The sequence below is a fragment of the Poecile atricapillus genome, chromosome W (genome assembly GCF_030490865.1).
Source record: "Poecile atricapillus isolate bPoeAtr1 chromosome W, bPoeAtr1.hap1, whole genome shotgun sequence".
NCBI classification, from domain to species: domain Eukaryota; kingdom Metazoa; phylum Chordata; class Aves; order Passeriformes; family Paridae; genus Poecile; species Poecile atricapillus.
Genome location: NC_081288.1, coordinates 1,387,095 through 1,413,196, shown reverse-complemented (window position 1 = coordinate 1,413,196; position 26,102 = coordinate 1,387,095). Strand labels below are relative to the sequence as shown.

At 49.9% G+C, this 26,102-nt stretch overlaps 3 protein-coding genes across 3 annotated transcripts; 2 read left to right on the top strand and 1 right to left on the bottom strand.

Annotated features, from left to right (window-relative positions):
• Nucleotides 1-558: 558 nt before the first annotated feature.
• On the top strand, nucleotides 559-3,258 carry LOC131591556 (acrosin-like). The gene is made up of 6 exons (XM_058862370.1): nucleotides 559-629; nucleotides 754-1,014; nucleotides 1,440-1,705; nucleotides 1,919-2,064; nucleotides 2,788-3,006; nucleotides 3,136-3,258. The coding sequence occupies exons 1-6, from the start codon at nucleotides 559-561 to the stop codon at nucleotides 3,256-3,258; spliced, it is 1,086 nt and encodes a 361-aa protein (XP_058718353.1).
• A 3,676-nt stretch (nucleotides 3,259-6,934) lies between these two features.
• Nucleotides 6,935-10,332, top strand: LOC131591555 (acrosin-like). Its single transcript, XM_058862369.1, has 5 exons — nucleotides 6,935-7,005; nucleotides 7,139-7,366; nucleotides 8,563-8,828; nucleotides 8,958-9,103; nucleotides 10,003-10,332. The coding sequence occupies exons 1-5, from the start codon at nucleotides 6,935-6,937 to the stop codon at nucleotides 10,330-10,332; spliced, it is 1,041 nt and encodes a 346-aa protein (XP_058718352.1).
• Nucleotides 10,333-11,976: 1,644 nt separating this feature from the next.
• On the bottom strand, nucleotides 11,977-25,325 carry ARSA (arylsulfatase A). The gene is made up of 8 exons (XM_058862142.1): nucleotides 25,050-25,325; nucleotides 23,191-23,431; nucleotides 22,537-22,755; nucleotides 21,187-21,356; nucleotides 19,711-19,835; nucleotides 18,152-18,279; nucleotides 15,047-15,149; nucleotides 11,977-13,144 (listed from the first exon to the last, which is right to left on the bottom strand). Exons 1-8 carry the CDS (start codon nucleotides 25,295-25,297, stop codon nucleotides 12,834-12,836), a joined length of 1,545 nt encoding a protein of 514 aa, XP_058718125.1. The 5' UTR covers nucleotides 25,298-25,325; the 3' UTR covers nucleotides 11,977-12,833.
• Between the last annotated feature and the right edge of the window lie 777 nt (nucleotides 25,326-26,102).

Here is a 26,102-nt window from a genome sequence, read left to right as displayed (position 1 = left end):
GTCCTGGGGAAAACAGGGATGGGACAATCTGGGATAAACGAGCTGGGTTGGGATGGTTTGGGGGGGACGAGGGGGAGCCGGGGAGGGGAGGATGGGCCGGGCAGGTGGAGAGAGGGAGAAACTTCTCCAGGCCAGGATTCCTCCAGCAGAGCCTCGGCTGTGCCGTTCCCGGGAAAAGCCGTCGGGAGGGACGGGAATGGCAGCAGCCGGGGATCCCGCGGGGCTGGGCAGGTGCTGGAGGTGCCACCCAGGGCTGTCCCCGCTGTCACCAGCTCCTGTCTCTGAGCTGCCGGGACCCCCCCATCCCAACCCTCAGGGACCCAGTTGGGATCCCTGGATTTGGGATTTTCCCTCTGCTCCAGCGGGATTCTTCAGATCCCTTCCAACGCAGAGCATTCCAAAGTTCCACAGTTCGGTGTTGCCCCTCTCCCCCACCCGAGGCCACCGTGCCCCGTGCATGGAACCGGCCCCTCTGTGACATCAGCCCGGGCTGGTGGCATTGCCAGGGCCACCAGAGGTGACAGCTCCGCTCTGTCTCTGCCACCTGCGCTGGCACCGATGGCTCTGCTGGCCCTGCTCGTCCTGCTGGCCCTGGCCGGGCCCGTGGGGGGCACGTGGGACACCTGCAGGTCGGTGGCCCCGGGGGCTTGGGGACACTCGGGGCTGTCCTGGCAGGGATGAGCCCCTCGGGGGTCCCTGTCCCCGCTGTCCCCGCTGTCCCCGAGCAGGGCACCGATGGCTTTGTGCTTCCAGAGGGACCTGCGGGCTCCGGCCCATGGCCTTCGACCACAGCTCCGTGGTTCCCGACTGCGATTCAGAGGATGAGGACACGACTTTGGGCTCTTCCGACGGCCTTTCCCTCCTCGTGGACGGCCCCGGTGTCCCCTCGGGGACCTGGCCCGGCATCGTCAGCATCCAGGCCAACCTGGAGAACGGCACGTGGCACATGTGCTCCGGGGCCCTCATCCACCCCCAGTGGGTGCTCACGGTCGCCCGCTGCTTCATCGAGGCTGAGTAAGGAGGAGCAGGGACAGGGATGTCCCCAAAACTGGGACAGGGGTGTCCCCACAGGAAGGTCAGGAATCCTCACAGAAGGGTCGGAGATGTCCCCACAGGAGGGTGAGGGATGTCCCCACAGCAGTAACAGGGATGTCCCCACAGTAAGGACAGCGATGTCCCCACAGGAGGGACAGGGATGTCCCCACAGCAGGGTGAGGGTTGTCCCCAAAACAGGGACAGGGATGTCCCCATAGGAAGGACAGGGATGTCCCCACAGGAAGCTGAGGGATGTCTCCACAGTAAGGTCAGGGATGTCCCCACAGCAGTGTCAGGGATGTCCCCACTCGAGGTTCAGGGATGTCCCCCCAGCACAGGAAGGGAATTGCGTTGCCACATCCCGCGGCTCTGCTCCATCAATCCTTTCTCCATCTCCTCCTCAGGGACACCTCCAGGTGGGAAGTGGCCATCGGGGCCACAGATCTGGCCAAGCCGGGCCCTGAGTACAAGCTGCGCCGCATCCTGAGGGTCCTGATGCACCAGAACTACGACGCCGACTCGGAGTGCAACAACATCGCCCTGCTGCAGCTGGACCAGCCCGTGGAGTGCAGCGACTACATCCAGCTGGGCTGCGTGCCCGACAGCTCCCTGGCAGTGGCCGAGCTCAGAACCTGCTTCATCGCGGGCTGGAGAGCCAGCCCGGGCCGCGGTCAGTGCCCGCCGGGGGCTCAGGAGGATCTGGGTACATGGGGACACTGCGGGGATGGGCCAGGGCAGAGGCCAAAGCTGCTGGAGCGGGGTCTGGGCCGTGCCCCGGAGCTCCGGGTGGGGACACGGCGGGACCGGGGCACGGCTCGGGCCGGGGGGCTCTGCCCAGGGATGGGCCGGTGCTCAAAGCCCTCTGTGCCCTCTGTGCCCGCAGCTCCGACCACGGGCGTGGTGCTGCAGGAGGCCAAGGTGCGGCTCATCGACGTCCAGCTGTGCAACAGCAGCCGCTGGTACGGGGGGGCCGTGCACCCCCAGGACCTGTGCGCGGGGTACCCGCGGGGCGGCATCGACACCTGCCAGGTGCGGGCGTGGGGACAGGGACCCCTGGGACCCCTGGAACCCCTCAAGTCCAGCCCAGGGACCCCCTGGAACCCCTCAGATCCATCCCAGGGACCCCTGGATCCCCTCAAGTCCAGCCCAGGGACCCCTGGAACCCCTCAGAGCCATCCCAGGGACCTCCTGAGACCCCTCCGAGCCAGCCCAGGGATCCCTGACCCCAACCACGACCCCTCAGAGCCAGCTGAGGGACCCCTGACCTCCACCAGGACCCCCAGGAACCCCTCAGAGCCAGCCCAGGGACCCCTGACCCTAACTAGGGCCCCATGAAACCCCTCAGAGCCAGCCCAGAGACCCCCTGGAACCCCTCAGAGGCAGCCCAGGGACCCCCTGAGACCCCTCAGAGCCAGCCCAGGGACCCCTGACCTCAGCTCAGGGACCCCCTGGAACCCCTCAGACCCAGCCCCTGATCCCAAATAGGACCCCCTGGAACCCCTCCAGGGACCCCCGAGCCCCCCACTTTCCCCCACTGTCCTTTACCCCCTGCTCTCCCATCCCTTTCCCATCCATGGATCCCTGTCCCGTGTCCCAGGGCTGCCACTCCCCATCCCTGGGTCCTTGTCCCCGTGTCCCCGTGTCCCCCTGTCCCCGTGTCCCCCTGTCCCCCCCAGCCCACCCAGTGTCCCCAGAACCCCGAGGTGTGGCTGTGAGCCTGGAGCAGCCCCTGACCCCTCTCTCCTGGTGCAGGGGGACATCGGGGGCCCCCTGGTCTGCAAGGACAACGTTGGTGACTTCTTCTGGCTGGTGGGACTGGCCAGCTGGGGCCGAGGCTGCTCCGGTGACAAACGGCCCGGGGTGTTCACGTCCACCCAGCACTTCCACACCTGGATCCAGGTCCAGATCGGATTGGTTCCTCCAATTACGGCGGCTCCACCTCCAAAGCCAAAGCCAACGATCCACACCTTTGTGGAAGAGCTGCACGAACTGGAACCTGAACCACACCTGGAAATAGAAACTGAAGTGGAACTAGAACCGGTGCCGATCCCGGTCCCCATACCGGAACCAGAACCGATACCAGAACCAGAAGATGAAGAGGAACCAGAACCAGTGCCAGAATCGGACACGTTTATAACAATTTCATTCCCAAAAAACATCCTGCTGAGGTTCTTCAAGAACCTTCAGGAGTTCCTGGAGTTCCTGAGGGACAAAATGGATTGAGCAGATCCTGTTCTGGGTTCGGGACATCACAACCATTCCCTGTTGGAGCCGTGGCTGTGCCAAAGCCACCCCGGTGTCCAGGGCGGCTCTGTCCTGCTCATTGTCCTCCCCTCCACCCACCCTGGTGATGTTCTTGAAATAAAGTTGTTCCAAATTTTTCATTTTCAGTCCCGTTTGGTCTCCTGTGGCAACAAGGACGGGACAATCCGGGGGAAAAGGGAGGGGTTGGCTCCTGGTTTGGGGGAGATGAGGGAGGGATGGAGGGGAGGAGGAGCTTGGGTGTGGCTGATGGTTCTCCACCATCTCCAGCACCTTCTGATGAACCTTTAAGGGCAGCAGCAGCAGGACCACCCACCCTGAGGGGTCATCCCTGCTCGTCTCCTTAGGGACTTTTGGATTTTGGTTCTTTTCCCTTTGAACTGCAGATGGACCAGAAGGAGGTTATTTTCTCTCCTTCGGTCTCAGTTGTTTATTTTTTTCTTATCAGCATTACAAGGTACAAGGAGCTGTGTGCACTGTGATAGAAAAGGGGTAAAATGGCTCACAAAGATCCTCTTCCAGGTCTTTTATCTCTCCATTTACCCAATTAACAGATGCCAACTCAATTATTTTTCTTAGTGACCCAATGACCCAACACCTGTGTGCTGCACTGGGGCATTTTTTACCCAATCATTTACTACCACCCAAAAACCCCCAGGAGAAGAACATGGAGAAGAGAGAAGAAGGACAAGAGACAACACCCCTAAATCTTCCATCTTGTCTCCTGTTCTCTAAACTACTTTTTCACCCAGTGATTTAAGAAACTTTCTAATCTACACATTTACACTTTTCCTATCTAACATTTGTTCTCATGTATCACCATGAAAACATGCCCATGAATTTCATCTTATATGAAATTCAGTGATTCTTTGAATCCTAGAACAAAATATTAGAAACAAGGGCACACACTTTTTATCTCAGACTCCAACACCTGCTCGTGGGTCACCAGGAGCTCAGTGCTCCAGCAGAAGGATACCCACATTTATTGGATCCTTCCCACATTTATTGGATCCTTCCCACGTTTATTGGATCCTTCCCACATTTATTGGATCCTTCCCACATTTATTGGATCCTTTCAACATTTATTGGATCCTTTCCACATTTATTGGATCCATCTCACATTAATTGGATCCTTCCCACATTTATTGGATCCTTCCCACATTTATTGGATCCTTTCCACATTTATTGGATCCATCTCACATTAATTGGATCCTTCCCACATTTATTGGATCCTTCCCACATTTATTGGATCCTTCCCACATTTATTGGATCCTTCCCACATTTATTGGATCCTTCCCACATTTATTGGATCCTTTCAACATTTATTGGATCCTTCCAAATTTATTGGATCCTTTCAACATTTATTGAATCCATCTCACATTTATTGGATCCTTTCCACATTTATTGGATCCTTCCCACATTTATTGGATCCTTTCTACATTTATTGGATCCAGAGGTTAATTATTGGCTAATAATTAATTGTCAGCTCTCTGCTTGTTCAGCTGGGCTCGTAATGAGAAACAGAGAATCTGGTGAGGAACTTGAAGAAGATAAATACAAATATATAATATTTATATCATAAGATAAATATATTTATATGATATCTTATTATAAAGATATTTAATCTTTATATATCTTTATATAGATATAAATAAATTAATAAAAAGTAATATGAATTAATATAATAAAAATAAAGCAATAATAAAATAATTATAAAAATAAAAATATATTAATATATATAATATATATAATATATATTATATATATAATATATATAATATATATAATATATATATCAAGTATATAAAATAATAATAAAAACAATTATAAAGATATATAATCTTTCTATATCTTTATATAAATATAAATAAATGAATATAAAATAATATAAATTAATATAATAAAAAGAAAATAATTATAAAATAATTATAAAAATAAATATATAAAAATATATAATATATATGATATATAAATATATATTAAATATAAAATAATAATAAAAATAACTATAAATATTTATAATCTTTATATGTCTTTATAGAAATATAAACAAATTAATATAAATAATATAAATTAATATAATAAAAAGAAAATAATTATAAAATAATTATAAAAATAATTATATATAAATATAGATCTATTATATATAATATATATAAATATATATTAAATATATAAAAATAATAAAAATAATTATAAAGATATATAATCTTTATATATCTTTATATAAATATTTAAAAATAATATAAAATAATATAAATTAATATAATGGAAATAAAATAATAATAAAATAATTATAAAAATAAATATATATATATATAAAATATAAAATAATAATAGAAAATAATTATAAATTAATATAAAATAATTAAAAATCAGAAACTCATTGAAGGCAGGAAAGCAGGAGCCCAGCCAAGGCTCCACTTGTCACTCTGCACTGAAAAGGTGGAAAGGTGAGGATGAGGAAGAGCCCCATTCCTTCCTCCCATCTGTGACCCCTCCTCAGAAAAAAGACCACTGACCCATTTCAAGGAACAAATGACGAGTGCTTAATTGCTTTTGTTCCTAATTAGCACAGGAAGCGGAGAGTGGGTTATGAATATGTATTTGTATTCAATATTTTTATAAATAAACATACATTTAATAATTTATTTATAATTATAATTATAATTATAAATAATATAAATATAAAAATAAATAATAAATAATAAATATAAATACAAATAAATAATAATAAATATAAATAAAAATAAAAAAAATAAGAGAAAGAGAAAAAAGAAAAGAAAAAGAATTTTGTAGAGAAAAGTTACACCACCCTCCCAAGAGCCCTGTAAAAGAAGCCACAGAAAAATATCTCTTTAACTCATGAAAAATCATGAGGGGGGTGAAATGCTCGAGCTGGGTCTGAGCAGAGGAATCCACCAGCAAAATCAAGCAGGTGTTGGAGCAGCTGTGATCCCACGAGAAGCTCGAACAGAAAGGAAAATCTCCATTCCCAGAGCTGATCACAAAAACAAACGGAGAGAAACTTGGCCTTTGAGCAGCTCATCCTTAAAATAATACCTAAAAAAATGATACCCCCTGAGTTCATGGCCCATGGACACACCTCTGGGAAAACGGGAGGAGGTGGCAAAAATTTGTGCCTGGGCTGCCACAATTCATAAAAATGGAAAACCACGAGAGGAAATGTTTATTTTGGAGAATTCTCGATGGCATGACAAAAGAAATCTCCTCTCCCTACAAAGACTGATAAAAAAATTATCGTACAGTTGGTGCTGCTTTAACATCCCAAATTTTGTCTCTGTGTTATCTGTTAGGAGGAGTTAGGTAGGGGGAGGAAAGGTTTCTGAAAGTTTTATTCTAGTTTCTTATTCTTGCAGTCCTGTTCATAAAGTTTCTTTATTCCTTTTAAGTTTTAAGGCTGTTTTGCCCTTCTCCTAAGCCATTTCTCACTGCAAAAAATGAGTAATTACCCTGGCGATTTTAGCCAGAGCTAAAACCCACCACACCCCCATGGAGGCCACCGTGCCCCATGCATGGAACCGGCCCCTCTGTGACATCAGCCCGGCCCGGTGGCACCGCCAGGGCCACCAGAGGTGACAGCTCCGCTCTGTCTCTGCCACCTGCGCTGGCACCGATGGCTCTGCTGGCCCTGCTCGTCCTGCTGGCCCTGGCCGGGCCCGTGGGGGGCACGTGGGACACCTGCAGGTCGGTGGCCCCGGGGGCTTGGGGACACTCGGGGCTGTCCTGGCAGGGATGAGCCCCTCGGGGGTCCCTGTCCCCGCTGTCCCCGCTGTCCCCGCTGTCCCCGAGCAGGGCACCGATGGCTTTGTGCTTCCAGGAAGACCTGCGGGCTTCGGCCCATGCATCTGAACAAGAGCATCGCGATTCCCGAGTACAGACCCTCGCGTTCTGCCAATGTCACCACCCTCGATGTCCTGCCAGGGGCCTGGCCTGGCATCGCCAGCATCCAGGTGACCTCGAAGAACGGCTCGTGGCACATGTGCGCCGGAGCCCTCATCGACCATCACTGGGTGCTCACGGCTGCCCGCTGCTTCCTCGGGGCCAGGTAAGGAGGGACAGGGACAGGGACAGGGACAGGGACAGGGACAGGGACAGGGACAGGGACACGGACAGGGACAGGGACACGGACACGGACAGGGACACGGACACGGACAGGGACAGGGACAGGGATGTCCCTATAGCAGGGACAAGAATGTCCCCAAAACAGGGACAGGGATGTCTCCATAGCACGGACAGGAATGTCCCCAAAACAGGGACAGGGATGTCCCCACAGCAGGGACAGTGATGTCCCCACAGTAGGATCAAGAATGTCCCCACAGGAGATTCAGTGATGTCCCCAAAACAGAGACAGGAATGTCCCCACAGCACTGGGACAGTGATGTCCCCAAAACAGAGACAGGAATGTCCCCACAGCAGGATCAAGAATGTCCCCACAGCAGGGACAGGGATGTCCCCACAGCAGGGACAGTGATGTCCCCACAGTAGGATCAAGAATGTCCCCACAGGAGGTTCAGTGATGTCCCCACAGCAGGGATGGTGATGTCCCCACAGCAGGGACAGGGATGTCCCCACAGCAGGGACAGTGATGTCCCCACAGCAGGATCAAGAATGTCCCCACAGGAGATTCAGTGATGTCCCCAAAACAGAGACAGGAATGTCCCCACAGCAGGATCAAGAATGTCCCCACAGCAGGGACAGGGATGTCCCCACAGTAGGGACAGTGATGTCCCCACAGCAGGATCAAGAATGTCCCCACAGAAGGGACAAAGATGTCCACACAGCAGGGACAGGAATGTTCCCCCAGCAGGGACAGGGATGTCCCCACAGCAGGGACAGTGATGTCCCCACAGCAGGATCAAGAATGTCCCCACAGGAGATTCAGTGATGTCCCCAAAACAGAGACAGGAATGTCCCCACAGCAGGATCAAGAATGTCCCCACAGGAGGTTCAGTGATGTCCCCAAAACAGAGACAGGAATGTCCCCACAGCAGGATCAAGAATGTCCCCACAGGAGATTCAGTGATGTCCCCAAAACAGAGACAGGAATGTCCCCACAGCAGGATCAAGAATGTCCCCACAGGAGGTTCAGTGATGTCCCCACAGCAGGGACAGGTGCCCAGCACTCCCTTGTGCTGCTCCGTTGCTCTCTCCCGTCCCTGCTGTGGGAATCAGAGGGTTGGGAATGGCTGAGCTGTGGCAGCCCCAGGCTCTGCTCGCTGTCACTCCCCACGGCTCTCCCAGGGATATCCACAAGTGGAAGGTGGTGATCGGAGCCACGGATCTGAGCCAGCCGGGCGCCAAGGCCGCGGTGTTCAAGGTCAAGCGGATCCTGCTGCACCGGCACTACGTGGCCACCACGGCCAGGAACAACATCGCCCTGCTGGAGCTGGACCAGCCCGTGGAGTGCAGCGACTACATCCAGCTGGGCTGCGTGCCCGACAGCTCCCTGGCAGTGGCCGAGCTCAGAACCTGCTTCATCGCGGGCTGGAGAGCCAGCCCGGACAGCGGTCAGTGCCCGCCGGGACAGGGCCCGGGGCTGCGGGGGGCTCGGCCCGGAGCCCCGGGGCTGGGCCGGGCCCCGCGGGGCCCCCCGAGCTTGCGGTGCTCAGAGCCCTCTGTGCCCTCTGTGCCCGCAGCTCCCGGGCCGCGCCTGGTGCTGCAGGAGGCCAAGGTGCGGCTCATCGACGTCCAGCTGTGCAACAGCAGCCGCTGGTACGGGGGGGCCGTGCACCCCCAGGACCTGTGCGCGGGGTACCCGCGGGGCGGCATCGACACCTGCCAGGTGCGGGCGTGGGGACAGGGACCCCTGGGACCCCCTGGAACCCCTCAAAGCCATCCCAGGGACCCCCTGAAACCCCTCAGAGCCAGCCCAGGGACCCCCTGGGACCCCTCAGAGGCAGCCCAGGGACCCCCTGGGACCCCTCAGAGGCAGCCCAGGGACCCCCTGGGACGCCCTGGAACCCCTCCGAGATAGCCCAGGGACCCCTGGAACCCCTCAGAGCCAGCCCAGGGACCCCTGGGATTCCTCAGAGCCATCCCAGGGACCCCCTGGGACCCCTCAGAGACAGCCCAGGGACCCCTGGAACACCTCACATCCATTCCAGGGACCACTGACCCCAAGGAGGACCCCCTGGAACCCGTCAGAGCCATCCCTGGGACCCCCTGAACCCCTCAGAGCCAGCCCAGAGACCCCCTGGAACCCCTCACATCCAGCCCAGGGACCCCCTGGAACCCCTCAGAGATAGCCCTGGGACCCCCTGACCCCAAACAGGACCCCCTGGAACCCCTCACATCCATCCCAGGGACCCCAAACAGGACCTGGCCCTGCCTGGCCCTGCCCCGGTGCCCTCCCAGCCCCGAGGTCCCACCACTGCCGGCTGTCCCTGCCCCATCCGTGTGTCCCTGCCTGTTGTCCCCTTGTCCCCAAGGCCTGGCACTGCACCCACCCAGCCCAGCCAGCGCTCCCGGCAGCCCCAGGTGTGGAGATCCTGGAATTTCCCTTCCCTGGCCGGCCCTGGATGAGCCCAGCCCGAGGCAGCCCCATCCTGCTCCAGGCTGGAGCCTCCAGAGCGGAGCCTTTCCATGGGAATCCAGCCGGGAATGCGGCTCTGGAAGGGCTTGGGATGGGAAGGGCCAGGCCCAGGGCTGGCAGCAGCCCCTGACCCCTCTCTCCTGGCGCAGGGGGACATCGGGGGCCCCCTGGTCTGCAAGGACAAGAAGGAGGACAAGTTCTGGCTGGTGGGACTGGCCAGCTGGGGCCGAGGCTGCGCCAAGGCCAAGAGAACCGGGATCTTCACCAACACCCAGCACTTCCACACCTGGATCCACGCCCACGCCACCCCGAACCCGGCGCCCTTCTCAGGCGACTCGGAGCCCACCCTGACCTCGGCCGAGCCACCCCAAACGGAGCCGGACGGCGCCACGGCCGTCACCATCCCGAAACGGACCCTGAGGCATTTCCTTGGGAAGCTGCTGGAGGTGTTGGAGCTCCTCAAGAGCAGGTCGGGGTGAGCGGGAGGAAGAGCAGATCCCGTTCTGGCTGCGGAGCATCTCCAGCAGCCCCGGCTGGGGACGCGGCCGTGGGGACAAAGCCACCCCCGGTGCCCGGGGCCCTGCCCTCGCTCCCGCCCTGAGGCCTCACGGGTGCTCCAGTTGATTTAATCCTTGGAATAAAGTTGTGTTCCCGATGAGTTGGGGTTTAGAGATGGAATTAATGTTAATTTTTTGATTTAATCTTTGGAATAAAGTTGTGTTCCCGATGAGTTGGGGTTTAAGGATGGAATTTTTGGGATTTTTGGATTTAATTCTTGGAATAAAGTTGTGTTCCCGATGAGTTGGGGTTTAAGGATGGAATTTTTGGGATTTTTGGATTTAATTCTTGGAATAAAGTTGTGTTCCCGATGAGTTGGGGTTTAAGGATGGAATTTTTGGGATTTTTGGATTTAATTCTTGGAATAAAGTTGTGTTCCCGATGAGTTGGGGTTTAAGGATGGAATTTTTTGATTTAATCCTTGGATTAAGGTTGTTTTCCCTATGGGTGGGGGTTTGGGGATGGAATTTTTGGAATTTTTGGATTTAATCTTTGGAATAAAGTTGTGTTGCCAATGAGTTGGGGTTTAAGGATGGAGTTTTTTGATTTAATCTTTGGAATAAAGTTGTGTTGCCGATGAGTTGGGGTTTAGAGATGGAATTTTTGGAATTTTTGGATTTAATCCTTGGAATAAAGTTGTGTTCCTGATGGGTGGGGGTTTAAGGATGGAATTTTTGGATTTAATTCTTGGAATAAAGTTGCATTCCAAATGAGTTGGGGTTTAGGGATGGAATTTTTTGATTTAATCCTTGGATTAAAGTTGTGTTCCCAATGAGTTGGGGTTTAGAGATGGAATTAATGGTAATTTTGGATTTAATCCTTGGAATAAAGTTGTGTTCCCGATGAGTTGGGGTTTAGGGATGGAATTTTTGGGATTTTTGAATTTAATCCTTGGATTAAGGTTGTTTTCCCTATGGGTGGGGGTTTGGGGATGGAATTTTTGGAATTTTTTTATATAATCCTTTGAATAAAGTTGTGTTCCCAATGAGCTGGGGTTTAGGGATGGAATTTTTTGATTTAATTCTTGGAATAAAGTTGTGTTCCCGATGAGTTGGGGTTTAGGGATGGAATTTTTGGAATTTTTGGATTTAATCCTTGGAATAAAGTTGTGTTCCTGATAAATTGGGGTTTAGGGATGGAATTAATGATAATTTTTTGATTTAATCCTTTGAATAAAGTTGTATTCCCAATGAGTTGGGGTTTAGGGATGGAATTTTTGGATTTAGTCCTTGGAATAAAGTTGTGTTCCCAATGAGTTGGGGTTTAGAGATGGAATTTAATAGTATTTAAATAATTTAAAATTTAAATAATATTTAGTAGTGTTTGATAAGTGTATGTTAGTGTCTGGTTTATTGCAATAATTTCTTTTTTTGTTTTTTAGAATTATTGTGGTAATTTTTTCCTTAGATACTTCCAAATTTCGTTTGGGTTTTGAATTCGTTTATGTGAACATTTTTAGGTTGAAGGATTGGAAAATTTTTTGAAGGGTTTTGGTTGGTGATCCTCGAACCAAACCCGAGCTCCCGCTCCTTCCCACTTGGAAACACAAAAGGCAAAGATCAGAGGTTAAAAATAATTTATTAGAAACAGCCATGAGAGAGGGAATTAATTATTTGCAGGAAAATTAATTAAGAAAAGTGTAAGACAAAGCAGTGATTTCCATGGAAAATTTATCCCCACTGGAGAAAATGCCCTTATCCATGGAAGTGAGAGTCCCCCGGCCCCTGGGGTCCCGGACGTGCCCCCACTCCCAGGAAAAAAATGATTCCAAAAGAATTTCCAAATATTCCGGAATCAGGACGCCCATTAATCCACATTTTCAGTGTGATTCAGTCTCCTGGGGAAAACAGGGATGGGACAATCCGGGAAAAACGAGGGGGGTTGGGATGGTTTGGGGGGGACGAGGGGGAGCCAGGGAGGGGAGGATGGGCCGGGCAGGAGGAGAGAGGGAGAAACTTCTCCAGGCCAGGATTCCTCCAGCAGAGCCTCGGCTGTGCCATTCCCGGGAAAAGCCGTCGGGAGGGACGGGAATGGCAGCAGCCGGGGATCCCGCGGGGCTGGGCGGGTGCTGGAGGTGCCACCCAGGGCTGTCCCCGCTGTCACCAGCTCCTGTCTCTGAGCTGCCGGGACCCCCCATCCCAACCCTCAGGGACCCAGCTGGGATCCCTGGATTTGGGATTTTCCCTCTGCTCCAGCGGGATGGCGGCTCCCAGGAGCTCTCCTGGCTCTGGAGAAGCTTCCGGAACTCCTGGAACGGGTCAGGATCCCATCCAAGAAAACCCCGCTCGGAGCACAGCACCAGCAGCTTCGGGGTCTCCCCCAGCCCACCCCAGCCCATCTCCCCACAGCTCCCCCGAGCTCTGGGGCAGCCCCGAGGCCGAGCCGGGCGCTTTGCGGGACGGAGCTGGGAAGTTTTGGGGCGTCAGCGCGGGGAGCAGCGGCAGCAGGAAGGTTTGGGGCTGCAGCCGGGGGCGCAGCAGGGCTGCAGCTCGGCGTCTCCACCCTTGGCCATCTGGCTGTCCCCAAAGCTGAGGCGCTGCTCCAGCAGCACCTTGCGCATGGTGATGTCCCGCAGCACCTCCAGCAGCTCGGGGCTCACCGCAGGATCCCCCAGGAGGTCGTAGAGCTCCCCGGGATCCGCCTCCAGGTCGAAGAGCAGCGGGGGCAGGTGAGGCGTCCGCGGGGTGACGCCGTGGCACGCCTGGTCCGGCGTCGTGTCGCTGTGGAAGGAACCTGGAGAACCCCAGCAGGGCTGAGCATCCAAAATTCCCAAAAAATCCCAAAAATTCGGAAAAATTCCCAAAAATTCCCAAAAAATCTGAAAAATTCCCCAAATTCCCCAAATTCCCCAAAAATTCCCCAAAATGCCCAAAAATGCCCAAAAATTCCCAAAAAATCTGAAAAATTCCCCAAATTCCCCAAATTCCCCAAAAATTCCCCAAAATGCCCAAAAATGCCCAAAAATTCCCAAAAAATCTGAAAAATTCCCCAAATTCCCAAAATTCCCAAAAAAATCCCCAAAATGCCCCAAAATTCCCCAAATTCCCCAAATTCCCCAAATTCCCCAAAATTCCGAAAAATCCCAAAATTCCCAAAAATTTCCAAAAAATCTGAAAAATTCCCCAAATTCCCAAAATTCCCCAAAAATTCCCCAAAATTCCCAAAAATTCCCAAAAAATCTGAAAAATTCCCCAAATTCCCAAAATTCCCAAAAAATTCCCCAAAAATGCCCAAAAATTCCCAAAATTCCCCAAATTCCCCAAATTCCCAAAAATTCCGAAAAATCCCCAAATTCCCAAAAATTCCCAAAAAATCTGAAAAATTCCCCAAATTCCCAAAATTCCCCAAAAATTCCCCAAAATTCCCAAAAATTCCCCAAATTCCCCAAATTCCCCAAATTCCCCAAAAATTCCGAAAAATCCCCAAAATTCCCAAAAATTCCCAAAATATTCCAACAATTCCCCAAAATTCCCAACAATTCCCAAAAATTCCCCAAATTCCCAACAATTCCCAAAATTCCCAAAATTCCCAAAATTCCCCCAAATTCCCAACAATTCCCAAAAAAGTCCCAAAATTCCCAAAAATTCCCCAAAATTCCCAAAATTCCCCAAAAATTCCCCAAAATTCCCAAAAATTCCCCAAATTCCCCAAATTCCCCAAATTCCCCAAAAATTCCGAAAAATCCCCAAAATTCCCAAAAATTCCCAAAATATTCCAACAATTCCCCAAAATTCCCAACAATTCCCAAAAATTCCCCAAATTCCCAACAATTCCCAAAATTCCCAAAATTCCCAAAATTCCCCCAAATTCCCAACAATTCCCAAAAAAGTCCCAAAATTCCCAAAAATTCCCCAAAATTCCCCAAATCCCCCAAATTCCCAAAAATTCCCCAAATTCCTAAAAATCCAAAAAAATTCCCCAAATGCCCTAAATTCCCAGAATTCCCCCAAATCCCCAAAACTCCCAAAAATTCCCCAAAATTCCCCAAAAATTCCCAAAAATTCCCAAAAATTCCCCCAAATCCCAAAATCCCCAAAATTCCCAAAAATTCCCCAAAATTCCCAAAAATCCCCAAAATTCCCCAAATTCCCAAAAATTCCCCAAAAATTCCCCCAAAATTCCCAAAAATTCCCCCAAATCCCAAAATTCCCAAAATACCCCAAATTCCCCCAAAATTCCCAAAATACCCCAAATTCCCCAAATTCCCCCAAAATTCCCCAAAATTCCCCAAAAATTCCCCCAAAATTCCCAAAATTCCCAAAAAATTCCCCAAAAATTCCCCAAATTCCCAAAAATTCCCAAAAAATTCCCAAAAAATTCCCAAAATTCCCCAAAAATTCCCAAAAATTCCCCCAAATCCCAAAATTCCCAAAATACCCCAAATTCCCCAAATTCCCCAAAAATTCCCAAAAATTCCCAAAAAATTCCCAAAAATTCCCAAAAAATTCCCCCAAATCCCAAAATCCCCAAAATTCCCAAAAATTCCCAAAAATTCCCCCCAAATTCCCCCAAAATTTCAAAAATTCCCAAAAATTCCCAAAAAAATTCCCAAAAAATTCCCAAAAAATTCCCTAAAATTCCCAAAAATTCCCCAAAAATGTTGGGAATTTTGGATTCTCGGGAGGCTGCACCCACCTTGGGTGAAGAAATGAGCCTTGTACTTGCCCAGGCGGACGGCGAAGGGGCCGTGCAGGGGGTCCGGGGATGGGGGGTAGAAGAACACGGCCTGGCGGGGGCTCTGGGGGAAGATTCCAGAAATTAACATTTCTCTCTTTGTTCTGTTCTTCTACCCCACAAAAAATGTATTTATATTATATTATATTATATTATATTATATTATATTATATTATATTATATTATATTATATTATATTATATTATATTATATTATATTACATTATATTACATTATATTACATTATATTATATTATATTATATTATATTATATTATATTATATTATATTATATTATATTATATAAAATAAAATAAAATAATATAAAATAAGAATATAATAAAATAACAGATTAGGATAGAATAAAATAAAATAGAATAAAATAAAGCAACAAAATAAAATAAAATGATAAAATAAAGTGAAATGAAATGTAAAGAAATGAAATAAAATAGAATAAAATGATAAAATGAAGTGAAATGAAATAAAATTATAAAAGTAATGAAAAGTAATGAAAAGAAGTGAAATGAAATGAAATGAAATGAAATGGAATAAAATAAAATGGAATAAAATAAAATGGAATAAAATGGAATAAAATGGAATAAAATGGAATAAAATAAAATTGAATAAAATGGAATAAAATGGAATAAAATAAAATGGAATAAAATAAAATGGAATAAAATAAAATGGAATAAAATAAAATAAAATAAAATAAAATAAAATAAAATAAAATAAAATAAAATAAAAATATAATAAAATAACAGATTAGGATAGAATAAAATAAAATAGAATAAAATAAAGCAACAAAATAAAATAAAATGATAAAATAAAGTGAATTGAAATGAATTGAAATGAAATGAAATGAAATGAAATGAAATGAAATGAAGTGATAAAAGTGGAATGAAATGAAATGAAATTAAATTAAATGGAATGAAATGAAATGGAATAAAATAAAATGGAATAAAATAAAATAGAATAAAATAAAGCAACAAAATAAAATAAATTATAAAATAAAGTGAAATGAAATGTAAAGAAATGAAATAAAATAGAATAAAATGATAAAAAGAAGTGAAATGAAAAGAAATGAAATAAAATGATAAAAGAAATGAAATGAAATGAAATACGAAATGAAATAAAATGGAATAAAATGGAATAAAATAAAATGGAATAAAATGGATTAAAATGGAATAAAATAAAATGGAATAAAATAAAATGGAATAAAATGGAATAAAATGGAATAAAATGGAATAAAATAAAATGGAATAAAATAAAATGGAATAAAATGGAATAAAATGGAATAAAATAAAATAAAATAAAATAAAATAAAATAAAATAAAATAAAATAAAATAAAATAAAATAAAATAATATAAAATAAGAATATAATAAAATAACAGATTAGGATAGAATAAAATAAAATAGAATAAAATAAAGCAACAAAATAAAATAAAATGATAAAATAAAGTGAAATGAAATGAAATGAAATGAAATAAAATAAAATGATAAAAGTGGAATGAAATGAAATGAAATTAAATGGAATGAAATGAAATGGAATAAAATAAAATGGAATAAAATAAAATGGAATAAAATAAAATAGAATAAAATAAAACAACAAAATAAAATAAATTATAAAATAAAGTGAAATGAAATGTAAAGAAATGAAATAAAATGGAATAAAATGATAAAAAGAAGTGAAATGAAAAGAAATGAAATAAAATGATAAAAGAAATGAAATGAAATGAAATACGAAATGAAATAAAATGGAATAAAATGGAATAAAATAAAATGGAATAAAATAAAATGGAATAAAATGGAATAAAATGGGATAAAATAAAATGGAATAAAATGGAATAAAATAAAATGGAATAAAATAAAATAAAATAAAATAAAATGGAATAAAATAAAATAAAATAAAATAAAATAAAATAAAATAAAATAAAATGAAATAAAATAAAATAAAATGAAATAAAATAAAATAAAATGAAATAAAATAAACTAAACTAATATAAAATAAGAATATAATAAAATAACAGATTAGGATAGAATAAAATAAAATAGAATAAAATAAAGCAACAAAATAAAATAAAATTATAAAATAAAGTGAAATGAAATGTAAAGAAATGAAATAAAATAGAACAAAATGATAAAATGAAGTGAAATGAAATAAAATTATAAAAGTAATGAAAAGAAATGAAAAGAAATGAAATGAAATGAAATGAAATGAAATGAAATGAAATGAAATGAAATGAAATGAAATGGAATAAAATAAAATGGAATAAAATAAAATGGAATAAAATGGAATAAAATGGAATAAAATAAAATGGAATAAAATAAAATGGAATAAAATAAAATGGAATAAAATAAAATGGAATAAAATAAAATAAAATAAAATAAAATAAAATAAAATAAAATAAAATAAACTAATATAAAATAAGAATATAATAAAATAATAGATTAGGATAGAATAAAATAAAATAGAATAAAATAAAGCAACAAAATAAAATAAAATGATAAAGTGAAATGAAATGAAATGAAATGAAATGAACTGAACTGATAAAAGTGGAATGAAATGAAATGAAATGGAATGAAATGAAATGGAATAAAATAAAATGGAATAAAATAAAATAGAATAAAATGGAATAAAATAAAATAAAATAAAATAAAATAAAATAAAATAAAATAAAATAAACTAATATAAAATAAGAATATAATAAAATAACAGATTAGGATAGAATAAAATAAAATAGAATAAAATAAAGCAACAAAATAAAATAAAATGATAAAAAGAAGTGAAATGAAAAGAAATGAAATAAAATTATAAAAGAAATGAAATGAAATACGAAATGGAATAAAATGGAATAAAATAAAATGGAATAAAATGGAATAAAATGGAATAAAATGGAATAAAATGGAATAAAATGGAATAAAATGGAATAAAATAAAATAAAATAAAATAAAATAAAATAAAATAAAATAAAATAAAATAAAATAAAATAAAATAAAATAAAATAAAATAAAATAAAATAAAATAAAATAAAATAAAATAAAATAAAACAAAACAAGCAGGACTCACCTTCCCCTCCCCGAAGAGCAGCGGGCTCAGGTCGAATCCGTCCAGGGCCACCTTGGGCAGGGCAGCGCCAGCCAGGGCGCTCAGGGTGGGCAGCACGTCCAGGGCACTCGCCAGCTCGTGGGTCACACCTGGCACGGCACGGCACGGCTGTGCCACCCTGCCTGGCACACCTGGGACACACCTGGCACACCTGACACACATCTGGCACACCTGACACACACCTGGCACAGCTGACACACACCTGGCACACACCTGGCACAGCTCAGCACGTCCAGGGCACTCGCCAGCTCGTGGGTCACACCTGGCACGGCACAGAGACGGCTGTGCCACCCTGCGGCTCCTGGCACACACTTGGCACACACCTGACACACCTGACACACACCTGGGACACCTGAAACACACCTGGCACACCTGACACATCTGGGACACACCTGGCACACACCTGACACACCTGGCACACACCTGGGACACACCTGGGACACACCTGGCACACCTGACACACCTGGGACACACCTGGCACAGCTGGCACACACCTGGCACACACCTGGCACACACCTGGCACAGCTCAGCACGTCCAGGGCACTCGCCAGCTCGTGGGTCACACCTGGCACGGCACAGAGACGGCTGTGCCACCCTGCCTGGCACACCTGGCACACCTGGGACACACCTGGGACACACCTGGCACACCTGACACACACCTGACACACCTGGGACACACCTGGGACACACCTGGCATACCTGGGGCACACCTGGCACACACCTGACACACCTGGGACACACCTGGCACAGCTGGCACACACCTGGGACACACCTGACACACACCTGGGACACCTGACACACCTGGCACAGCTCAGCACGTCCAGGGCACTCGCCAGCTCGTGGGTCACACCTGGCACGGCACGGAGACGGCTGTGCCACCCTGCCTGGCACATCTGGGACACACCTGGCACACCTGGCACACATCTGGGACACCTGACACACACCTGACACACACCTGGCACACACCTGGTACACACCTGGCACACCTGACACACCTGGCACACCTGGGACACACGTGGCACACACCTGACACACACCTGGCACACCTGGTACAGCTCAGCACGTCCAGGGCACTCGCCAGCTCGTGGGTCACACCTGGCACGGCACATAGACAGCTGTGCCACTCTGCCTGGCACATCTGGGACACCTGACACACCTGGCACACCTGGCACACACCTGGCACAGCCTGGCACAGCCTGGCACACACCTGACACACACCTGGTACGCCTGGGACAGCCTGACACACACCTGGCACACACCTTACACACACCTGGCACATCTGGGACACACCTGGGACACACCTGGCACAGCTGGCACACACCTGGCACACCTGGGACACACCTGGGACACACCTGGGACACACCTGGCACACCTGGGACACACCTGGCACACCTGGCACACACCTGACACACCAGACACACCTGTCACACCTGTCACACCTGACACACCTGTCACACACCAGACACACCTGGCACACACCTGTCACACCTGTCACACCTGTCACACCCACCAGGGCTCACCTGGCGCGATCCTGCCCGGCCAGTAGGCCATGGCCGGCTCCCTCATGCCACCCTCGTAGGTCGTGCCCTTGCCACACCTGAGGTGGCCGGCGCTGCCCCCGCGGGCCATGCGCAGCGTGGAGGGGCTGGGGACAAGGAGCGGTGACACCCCCAGGTGCCACCAGGTGCCACCCCGGGTGCCAGGGACAGGACTGGGCTGGTGTCACCTTCAGGTGCCACCAGGTGCCACCCCAGGTGTCAGGGACAAGGCTGGGTTGGTGCCACCCCAGGTGCTACCAGGTGCCACCCCAGGTGCCAGGGACAGGGCTGGGCTGGTGTCACCTTCAGGTGCCACCAGGTGCCACCCCAGGTGCCACACGGGTGCAAAGTTCAGGGCCGGGCAGTGCCAGGGACAGGGCTGGGCGGTGCCACCACTGGGTGCCACCACTGGTGCCAGGGACAGGGACAGGGACAGGGACAGGGCCAGGGCCAGGGCCAGGGACAGGGCCAGGGACAGGACCGGGCAGTGCCAGCGCGGCTCTGGCTCCCCGAGGGTGGCACAAGGGGGTGGCACAGCCCAGCGGGGTCACACACGGGGGGAAATGGGAGGACTGCAGCTGGCACGAGCGGGGACCAAACCCAGGGGACATTTGGGGTGGCACAGGAAACCCTGGGGACATTTGAGGGTGTCCCACCAAGCCCAGGTGACATTTGGGGTGTCCCACCAAGCCCAGGTGACATTTGGGGGTGACCCAAACCCAGGGACATTTGGGGGTGTCATACCAGACCCAGGTGACATTTGGGATGTACCAAGCCCAGATGACACTGGAGGTGTCCCACCAGGCCCAGGTGACATTTGGGGTGTCACACACCTGACCCAAACCCAGATGACATTTGGGGATGTCCCACCAAACCCAGGTGACATTTGGGGATGTCCCACAAACCCAGGTGACATTTGGAGGTGTCCCACAAACCCAGGTGACATTTGGGGATGTCCCACCAAGCCCAGGTGACACTGGAGGTGTCCCACCAAACCCAGGTGACATTGAGGATGTCCCACCAAACACAGGTGACACTGGAGGTGTCCCACCAAACCCGGGTGACATTTGGGGTGTCCCACCAGACCCAGGTGACACTGGGGATGTCCCACAAACTCAGATGACATTGTGGGTGTCCCACCAGACCCAGGTGACACTGGGGATGTCCCACAAGCCCAGGTGACATTTGGGGATGTCCCACCAAGCCCAGGTGACACTGGAGGTGTCCCACCAAACCCAGGTGACATTGAGGATGTCCCACAAGCCCAGGTGACACTGGAGATGTCCCACAAACCCAGGTGACATTGGGGGTGTCCCACAAACCCAGGAACATTTGAGGATGTCCCACCAAACCCAGGTGACGTTTGGGGATGTCTCACCAAACCCAGGTGACACTGGAGGTGTCCCACCAAGCCCAGGTGACATTTGGGGTGTCTCCCGCTGTCCCCCCACCCCTCACCCATTGTCGGAGGTGAAGAACAGCAGTGTGGAGCTCTCCAGGCCGTTGTCCCGCAGCGCCTGCAGCAGCTGCCCCACGGAGTCATCGAACTCGGCCAGCGCGTCCCCGAAGGGCCCGCGCCGCGTCCGCCCCGCGAATTCCCGGCTGGAAAACTGCGGGTAGTGCGTGTGCTGGGGAAGGAGCGCCAGGATCAGACAGGGGACAGGGGACAGGAGCCTGACTTGTCCCCGAGCCCCTGCGGTGGGAGGGTGGGGAGGTCCACGGGGGGAACAGGGAAGCTCCAGAAAGAATCGGCCTAAGAGCGCCATTCCAATGGGATTTGTGCGGGAATGGCATCCCCAGGTCATGCAGGAGCAGATTTTGGGGTGGCGGGAGGGGAGATGCTTCCCTGTTCTCCTTGTGGACCTCCCCAGGGATCCCTTCCCTTTTCCCTTTTTTCCCTTTTTTCCCTTTTCCCTTCCCTTCCCCTCCCTTTTTTCCTTTTCCCTTCCGTTTTCTCTTCCCTCCCCTTTTCCCTTCCCTTCCCTTCCCTTCCCTTCCCTTCCCTTCCCTTCCCTTCCCTTCCCTTCCCTTCCCTTCCCTTCCCTTCCCTTCCCTTCCCTTCCCTTCCCTTCCCTTCCCTTCCCTTCCCTTCCCTTCCCTTCCCTTCCCTTCCCCTTTTCCCATTTCTTTTCCCTTTTCCCTTCCCCTTTTCCCATTTCCCATTTCCCATTCCCCCTTCCCTTTCCCATTCCCCCTTCCCCTTTTCCCAATTCCCTTTCCCTTCCCCTTTTCCCTTTCCCTTTTCCCTTCCCCTTCTCCTTTTCTTTCCCCCTTCCCTTTTCCCATTCCCCCTTCCCTTTCCCATTCCCCTTCCCATTTCCCTTCTCTTTCCCCTTTCCCCTTTTCCCATTCCCATTCCCTTTCCCCTTTCCCATTCCCTTTCTCTTTTTCCATTCCCCTTTCCCCCTTCCCTTTTCCCTTTCCCATTCCCCTTCCCATTTCCCTTCCCCTTTTCCCATTTCCCTTCTCTTTCCCCATTTCCCATTCCCCCTTCCCCTTCCCCTTCCCATTCCCCATTCCCCTTCCCCCTTCCCCTTCCCATTCCCATTCCCATTCCCATTCCCATTCCCATTCCCCATTCCCATTCCCCTTCCCCTTCCCCTTCCCCTTCCCCTTCCCCTTCCCCTTCCCCTTCTCCTTCCCCTTCCCATTCCCATTTCTCTTCTCCTTTTCCTTCCCCATTCCCCATTCCCCTTCCCTTTCCATTTTCCCATTCCCCTTTTTCCTTCATCTTTTCCCTTTCCCATTCCCCATTTCCCCCCTCCCTCCCTCCCCAATTTCCCGGAACCCCCTCCCGGTTTTCCCCACATGGGAAGCGTAGTAGAGCAGGAAGGGGCGGCGCTGGCGGGCGCAGTCGGCGATGAAATCCCGGGAGAATTTGTTGTAGAGGGGAACGAGCTCGGGGAAGGAGACGGGCTGCTGGATGATGCTGAGGTTCCAGAGCAGCGGCAGCGGCACCACGCCCTGGTCGCACGTCCCGAAACATTTGGTGTCCGGAGGGAAGCAGGTCAGGTTCTGGCACGGACCCTGGGGGACGCCACGGGGGGTTTGTTTTTATTGGGGAGGGGGAGGAAGGGGATGGGAGGTGGGGAGGTGGTCGGGGTTGTCAGTGTGGAACCCCCTGTTAGAGAGTGGGGAGAGGGACAGGGCACGGAGAGGGGTCTAGGGGCATGGAGAGGGGTCTGGGGGCACGGAGAGGGGTCTGGGGGCACAGAGAGGGGACAAGGGGGCACAAAAAGGGGACGGGGGCACAGGGAACAGGGAAGGGGCACGGAGAGGGGTTTGAGGGGCAAGGAGAGGGTTCTGAGTGGCACAAAGAGGGGTCTGAGGGGCACAAAGCGGGGACAGGGGGCCACAGCGACCAGCCAGGAGCCCAGGGGGGAGCTTTTCCCACCCTAAAAACGGCCCAGGACAGAGCTGCTCCCAACCAAGCCCCTGCCCCGCACACCTGGAGCCCCTCACCTGGTCATGGGAGTAGGGCACCCCCAGGAAGTGATCGAAGCCCTGGTGCACGGGCAGGAAGGAGCCGTTGATGCCATAACCCAGGTGCCACTTGCCAACCATGGCCGTGGCGTAGCCCTGAGCCTTCAGCACCTCGGCCACGGTGACCTCGGCCAGCGGGAGCCCCCCCCGGGAGCCCGGGTCGAACACCCCGGGATAAATCCCGGAGCGCACCGGGAGGCGGCCGGTCAGCAGCGCGGCCCTGCGGGAGCGGGGACACGGGACATGAGCGGCGACAGGCGGGACACACAGCACTGTCCGTCTGTCCCGGGACACCGAGGGGTCAGCACTGTCCGTCTGTCCCGGGACACCGCGGGGTCAGCACTGTCCGTCTGTCCCGGGACACCGAGGGGTCAGCACTGTCCGTCTGTCCCCGGACACCGCGGGGTCAGCACTGTCCGTCTGTCCCGGGACACCGAGGGGTCAGCACTGTCCGTCTGTCCCGGGACACCGAGGGGTCAGCACTGTCCGTCTGTCCCGGGACACCGAGGGGTCAGCACTGTCCGTCTGTCCCCGGACACCGAGGGGTCAGCACAGTCCGTCTGTCCCGGGACACCAAGGGGTCAGCACTGTCCGTCTGTCCCGGGACACCGCAGGTCCATGACCGCCCGTTTATCCCGGGACACGTTGGGTTTATCCCCTCATCTATCCCGGGACACGGAGGGTTTATCCCGGACCTGTTTTCCGCAGGACGCAGCGGGTTTATTCCCCGGTCTCTCCCGGGACACCGCAAGTTTGTCCCCCTCCCGATCCTCCCGGTAACACGGTTCCATCCCCACCCGTTTATCCCGGATCCCGCCGCTCCATCCCCTCCCGGGTCCCACCGCTCCATTCCCTCCCGTTTATCCCGGGTCCCACCGCTCCATCCCCTCCCGCGTCCCGCTGTTCCATCCCCTCCCGTTCATCCCGGATCCCGCTCCATTCCCTCCCGTGTCCCGCCGCTCCATCCCCTCCCGTTCATCCCGGATCCCGCTCCATCCCCTCCCGGGTCCCGCCGCTCCATCCCCACCCGTTTATCCCGGGTCCCGCCGCTCCATCCCCTCCCGTGTCCCGCCGCTCCATCCCCTCCCGTTTATCCCGGGTACCGCCGCTCCATCCCCTGCCGTTTATCCCGGATCCCGCCGATCGTCCCGGTACCACGGCTCCATCCCCTCCCGATCCTCCCGGGTCCCGCCGCTCCATCCCCGCCGCTCCCTCCCGGATCCCGCCGCTCCATCCCCACCCGTTTATCCCGGGTCCCGCCGCTCCATCCCCTCCCGTTTATCCCGGGTCCCGCCGCTCCATCCCCTCCCGTCTATCCCGGGTCCCGCCGCTCCATCCCCTCCCGCGTCCCGCCGCTCCATCCCCTCCCGTTTATCCCGGGCACCGCCGCTCCATCCCCTGCCGTTTATCCCGGATCCCGCCGATCGTCCCGGTACCACGGCTCCATCCCCTCCCGATCCTCCCGGGTCCCGCCGCTCCATCCCCGCCGCTCCCTCCCGGATCCCGCCGTTCCATCCCCTCCCGGGTCCCGCCGCTCCATCCCCTCCCGTTCATCCCGTGTCCCGCCACTCCATCCCCTCCCGGGTCCCGCCGCTCCATCCCCTCCCGTTCATCCCGGATCCCATCGCTCCATCCCCTCCCGGGTCCCGCCGCTCCATCCCCTCCCGGATCCCGCCGTTCCATCCCCTCCCGTTCATCCCGGATCCCGCTCCATCCCCTCCCGTGTCCTGCCGCTCCATCCCCTCCCGTTCATCCCGGATCCCATCGCTCCATCCCCTCCCGGGTCCCGCCGCTCCATCCCCGCCGCTCCCTCCCGGTTGCCGCCGCGGGGGCCGTACCGGGACGGGCTGCAGACGGCGGCGGCGCTGTAGAAATCGGTGAAGCGCAGCCCGCGGGCCGCCAGCCAGTCCAGGTTCGGTGTGGCGGACGAAGGGTGCCCGTAGCAGCCCAGGTCCCCGTAGCCCAGATCGTCCGCCAGCACCAGCACGAAGTTGGGGCGAGCGGCGGCCGCGGCTCGCAGGGGCAGCAGCAGCAGCAGCAGCACCCATGGGTGCAGCCAGGGGTGCTGGCGGCCCTGCGGCCCCATGGCGCTGTCCCGGTTGTCGCCGGGTGTCCCGGTGCCGGCCCGGGCTGTCCCCGCACTGTCCCAGGGCGGTCCCGGCAGTGGCCCGGTCGATCACGTGATGCGGGCGGGGGGGCGCGGGGCATGATGGGAGTTGTAGTCCCGGGAGGAGGTGGCGGGAAGGCGGAGTACCGGGATGGACATTCCAGGGAGTGTTATAATTGCGTATTATATAATTGGCTTTTAATAAACATTAAAATCAACGTTATATGTATAAGGTTAGAAAACTTCATTGTATTAATATAATTTCTTTTATTTCTGTTATTGATGAAACTTAGAAATAGCAGTATAATACATACATACATATATATATATATATATATATATATATATATTAGACTATAACATGATACTAAAGCACAAACTTCTTTTGTTTATATAACCCAAAGACTGAAAAGACAGTCAGAGACGCCCCTGCATTCTTAAAATTATCTTTTCCTCCAAGATCTCCAAGAGAAAGATTTATTTCACCCGTTATCAGAGGATATAAAACCCAGCGGCACAAAGAAGATTGATCTGTTGGGAAGGGGGAAAGGTAAAAACTAAACAAAGGAACATCAAAAAGACTTAAAAAGAATGTCTGATTATGTATGAGAATTTATGGATATGTAATAGGGTTCTGTTTTTATGGGACAATCCTTTGTTAGTGAGGTGAATGCAGAGACACTGGGCTGTATCTGTATATTTTACTTTATTTTTATCTCCAAATTGTCTTTCTATTAAACTTTTAAATTCTATATAAAAATATGTGAACCTCATTTTTCACAGG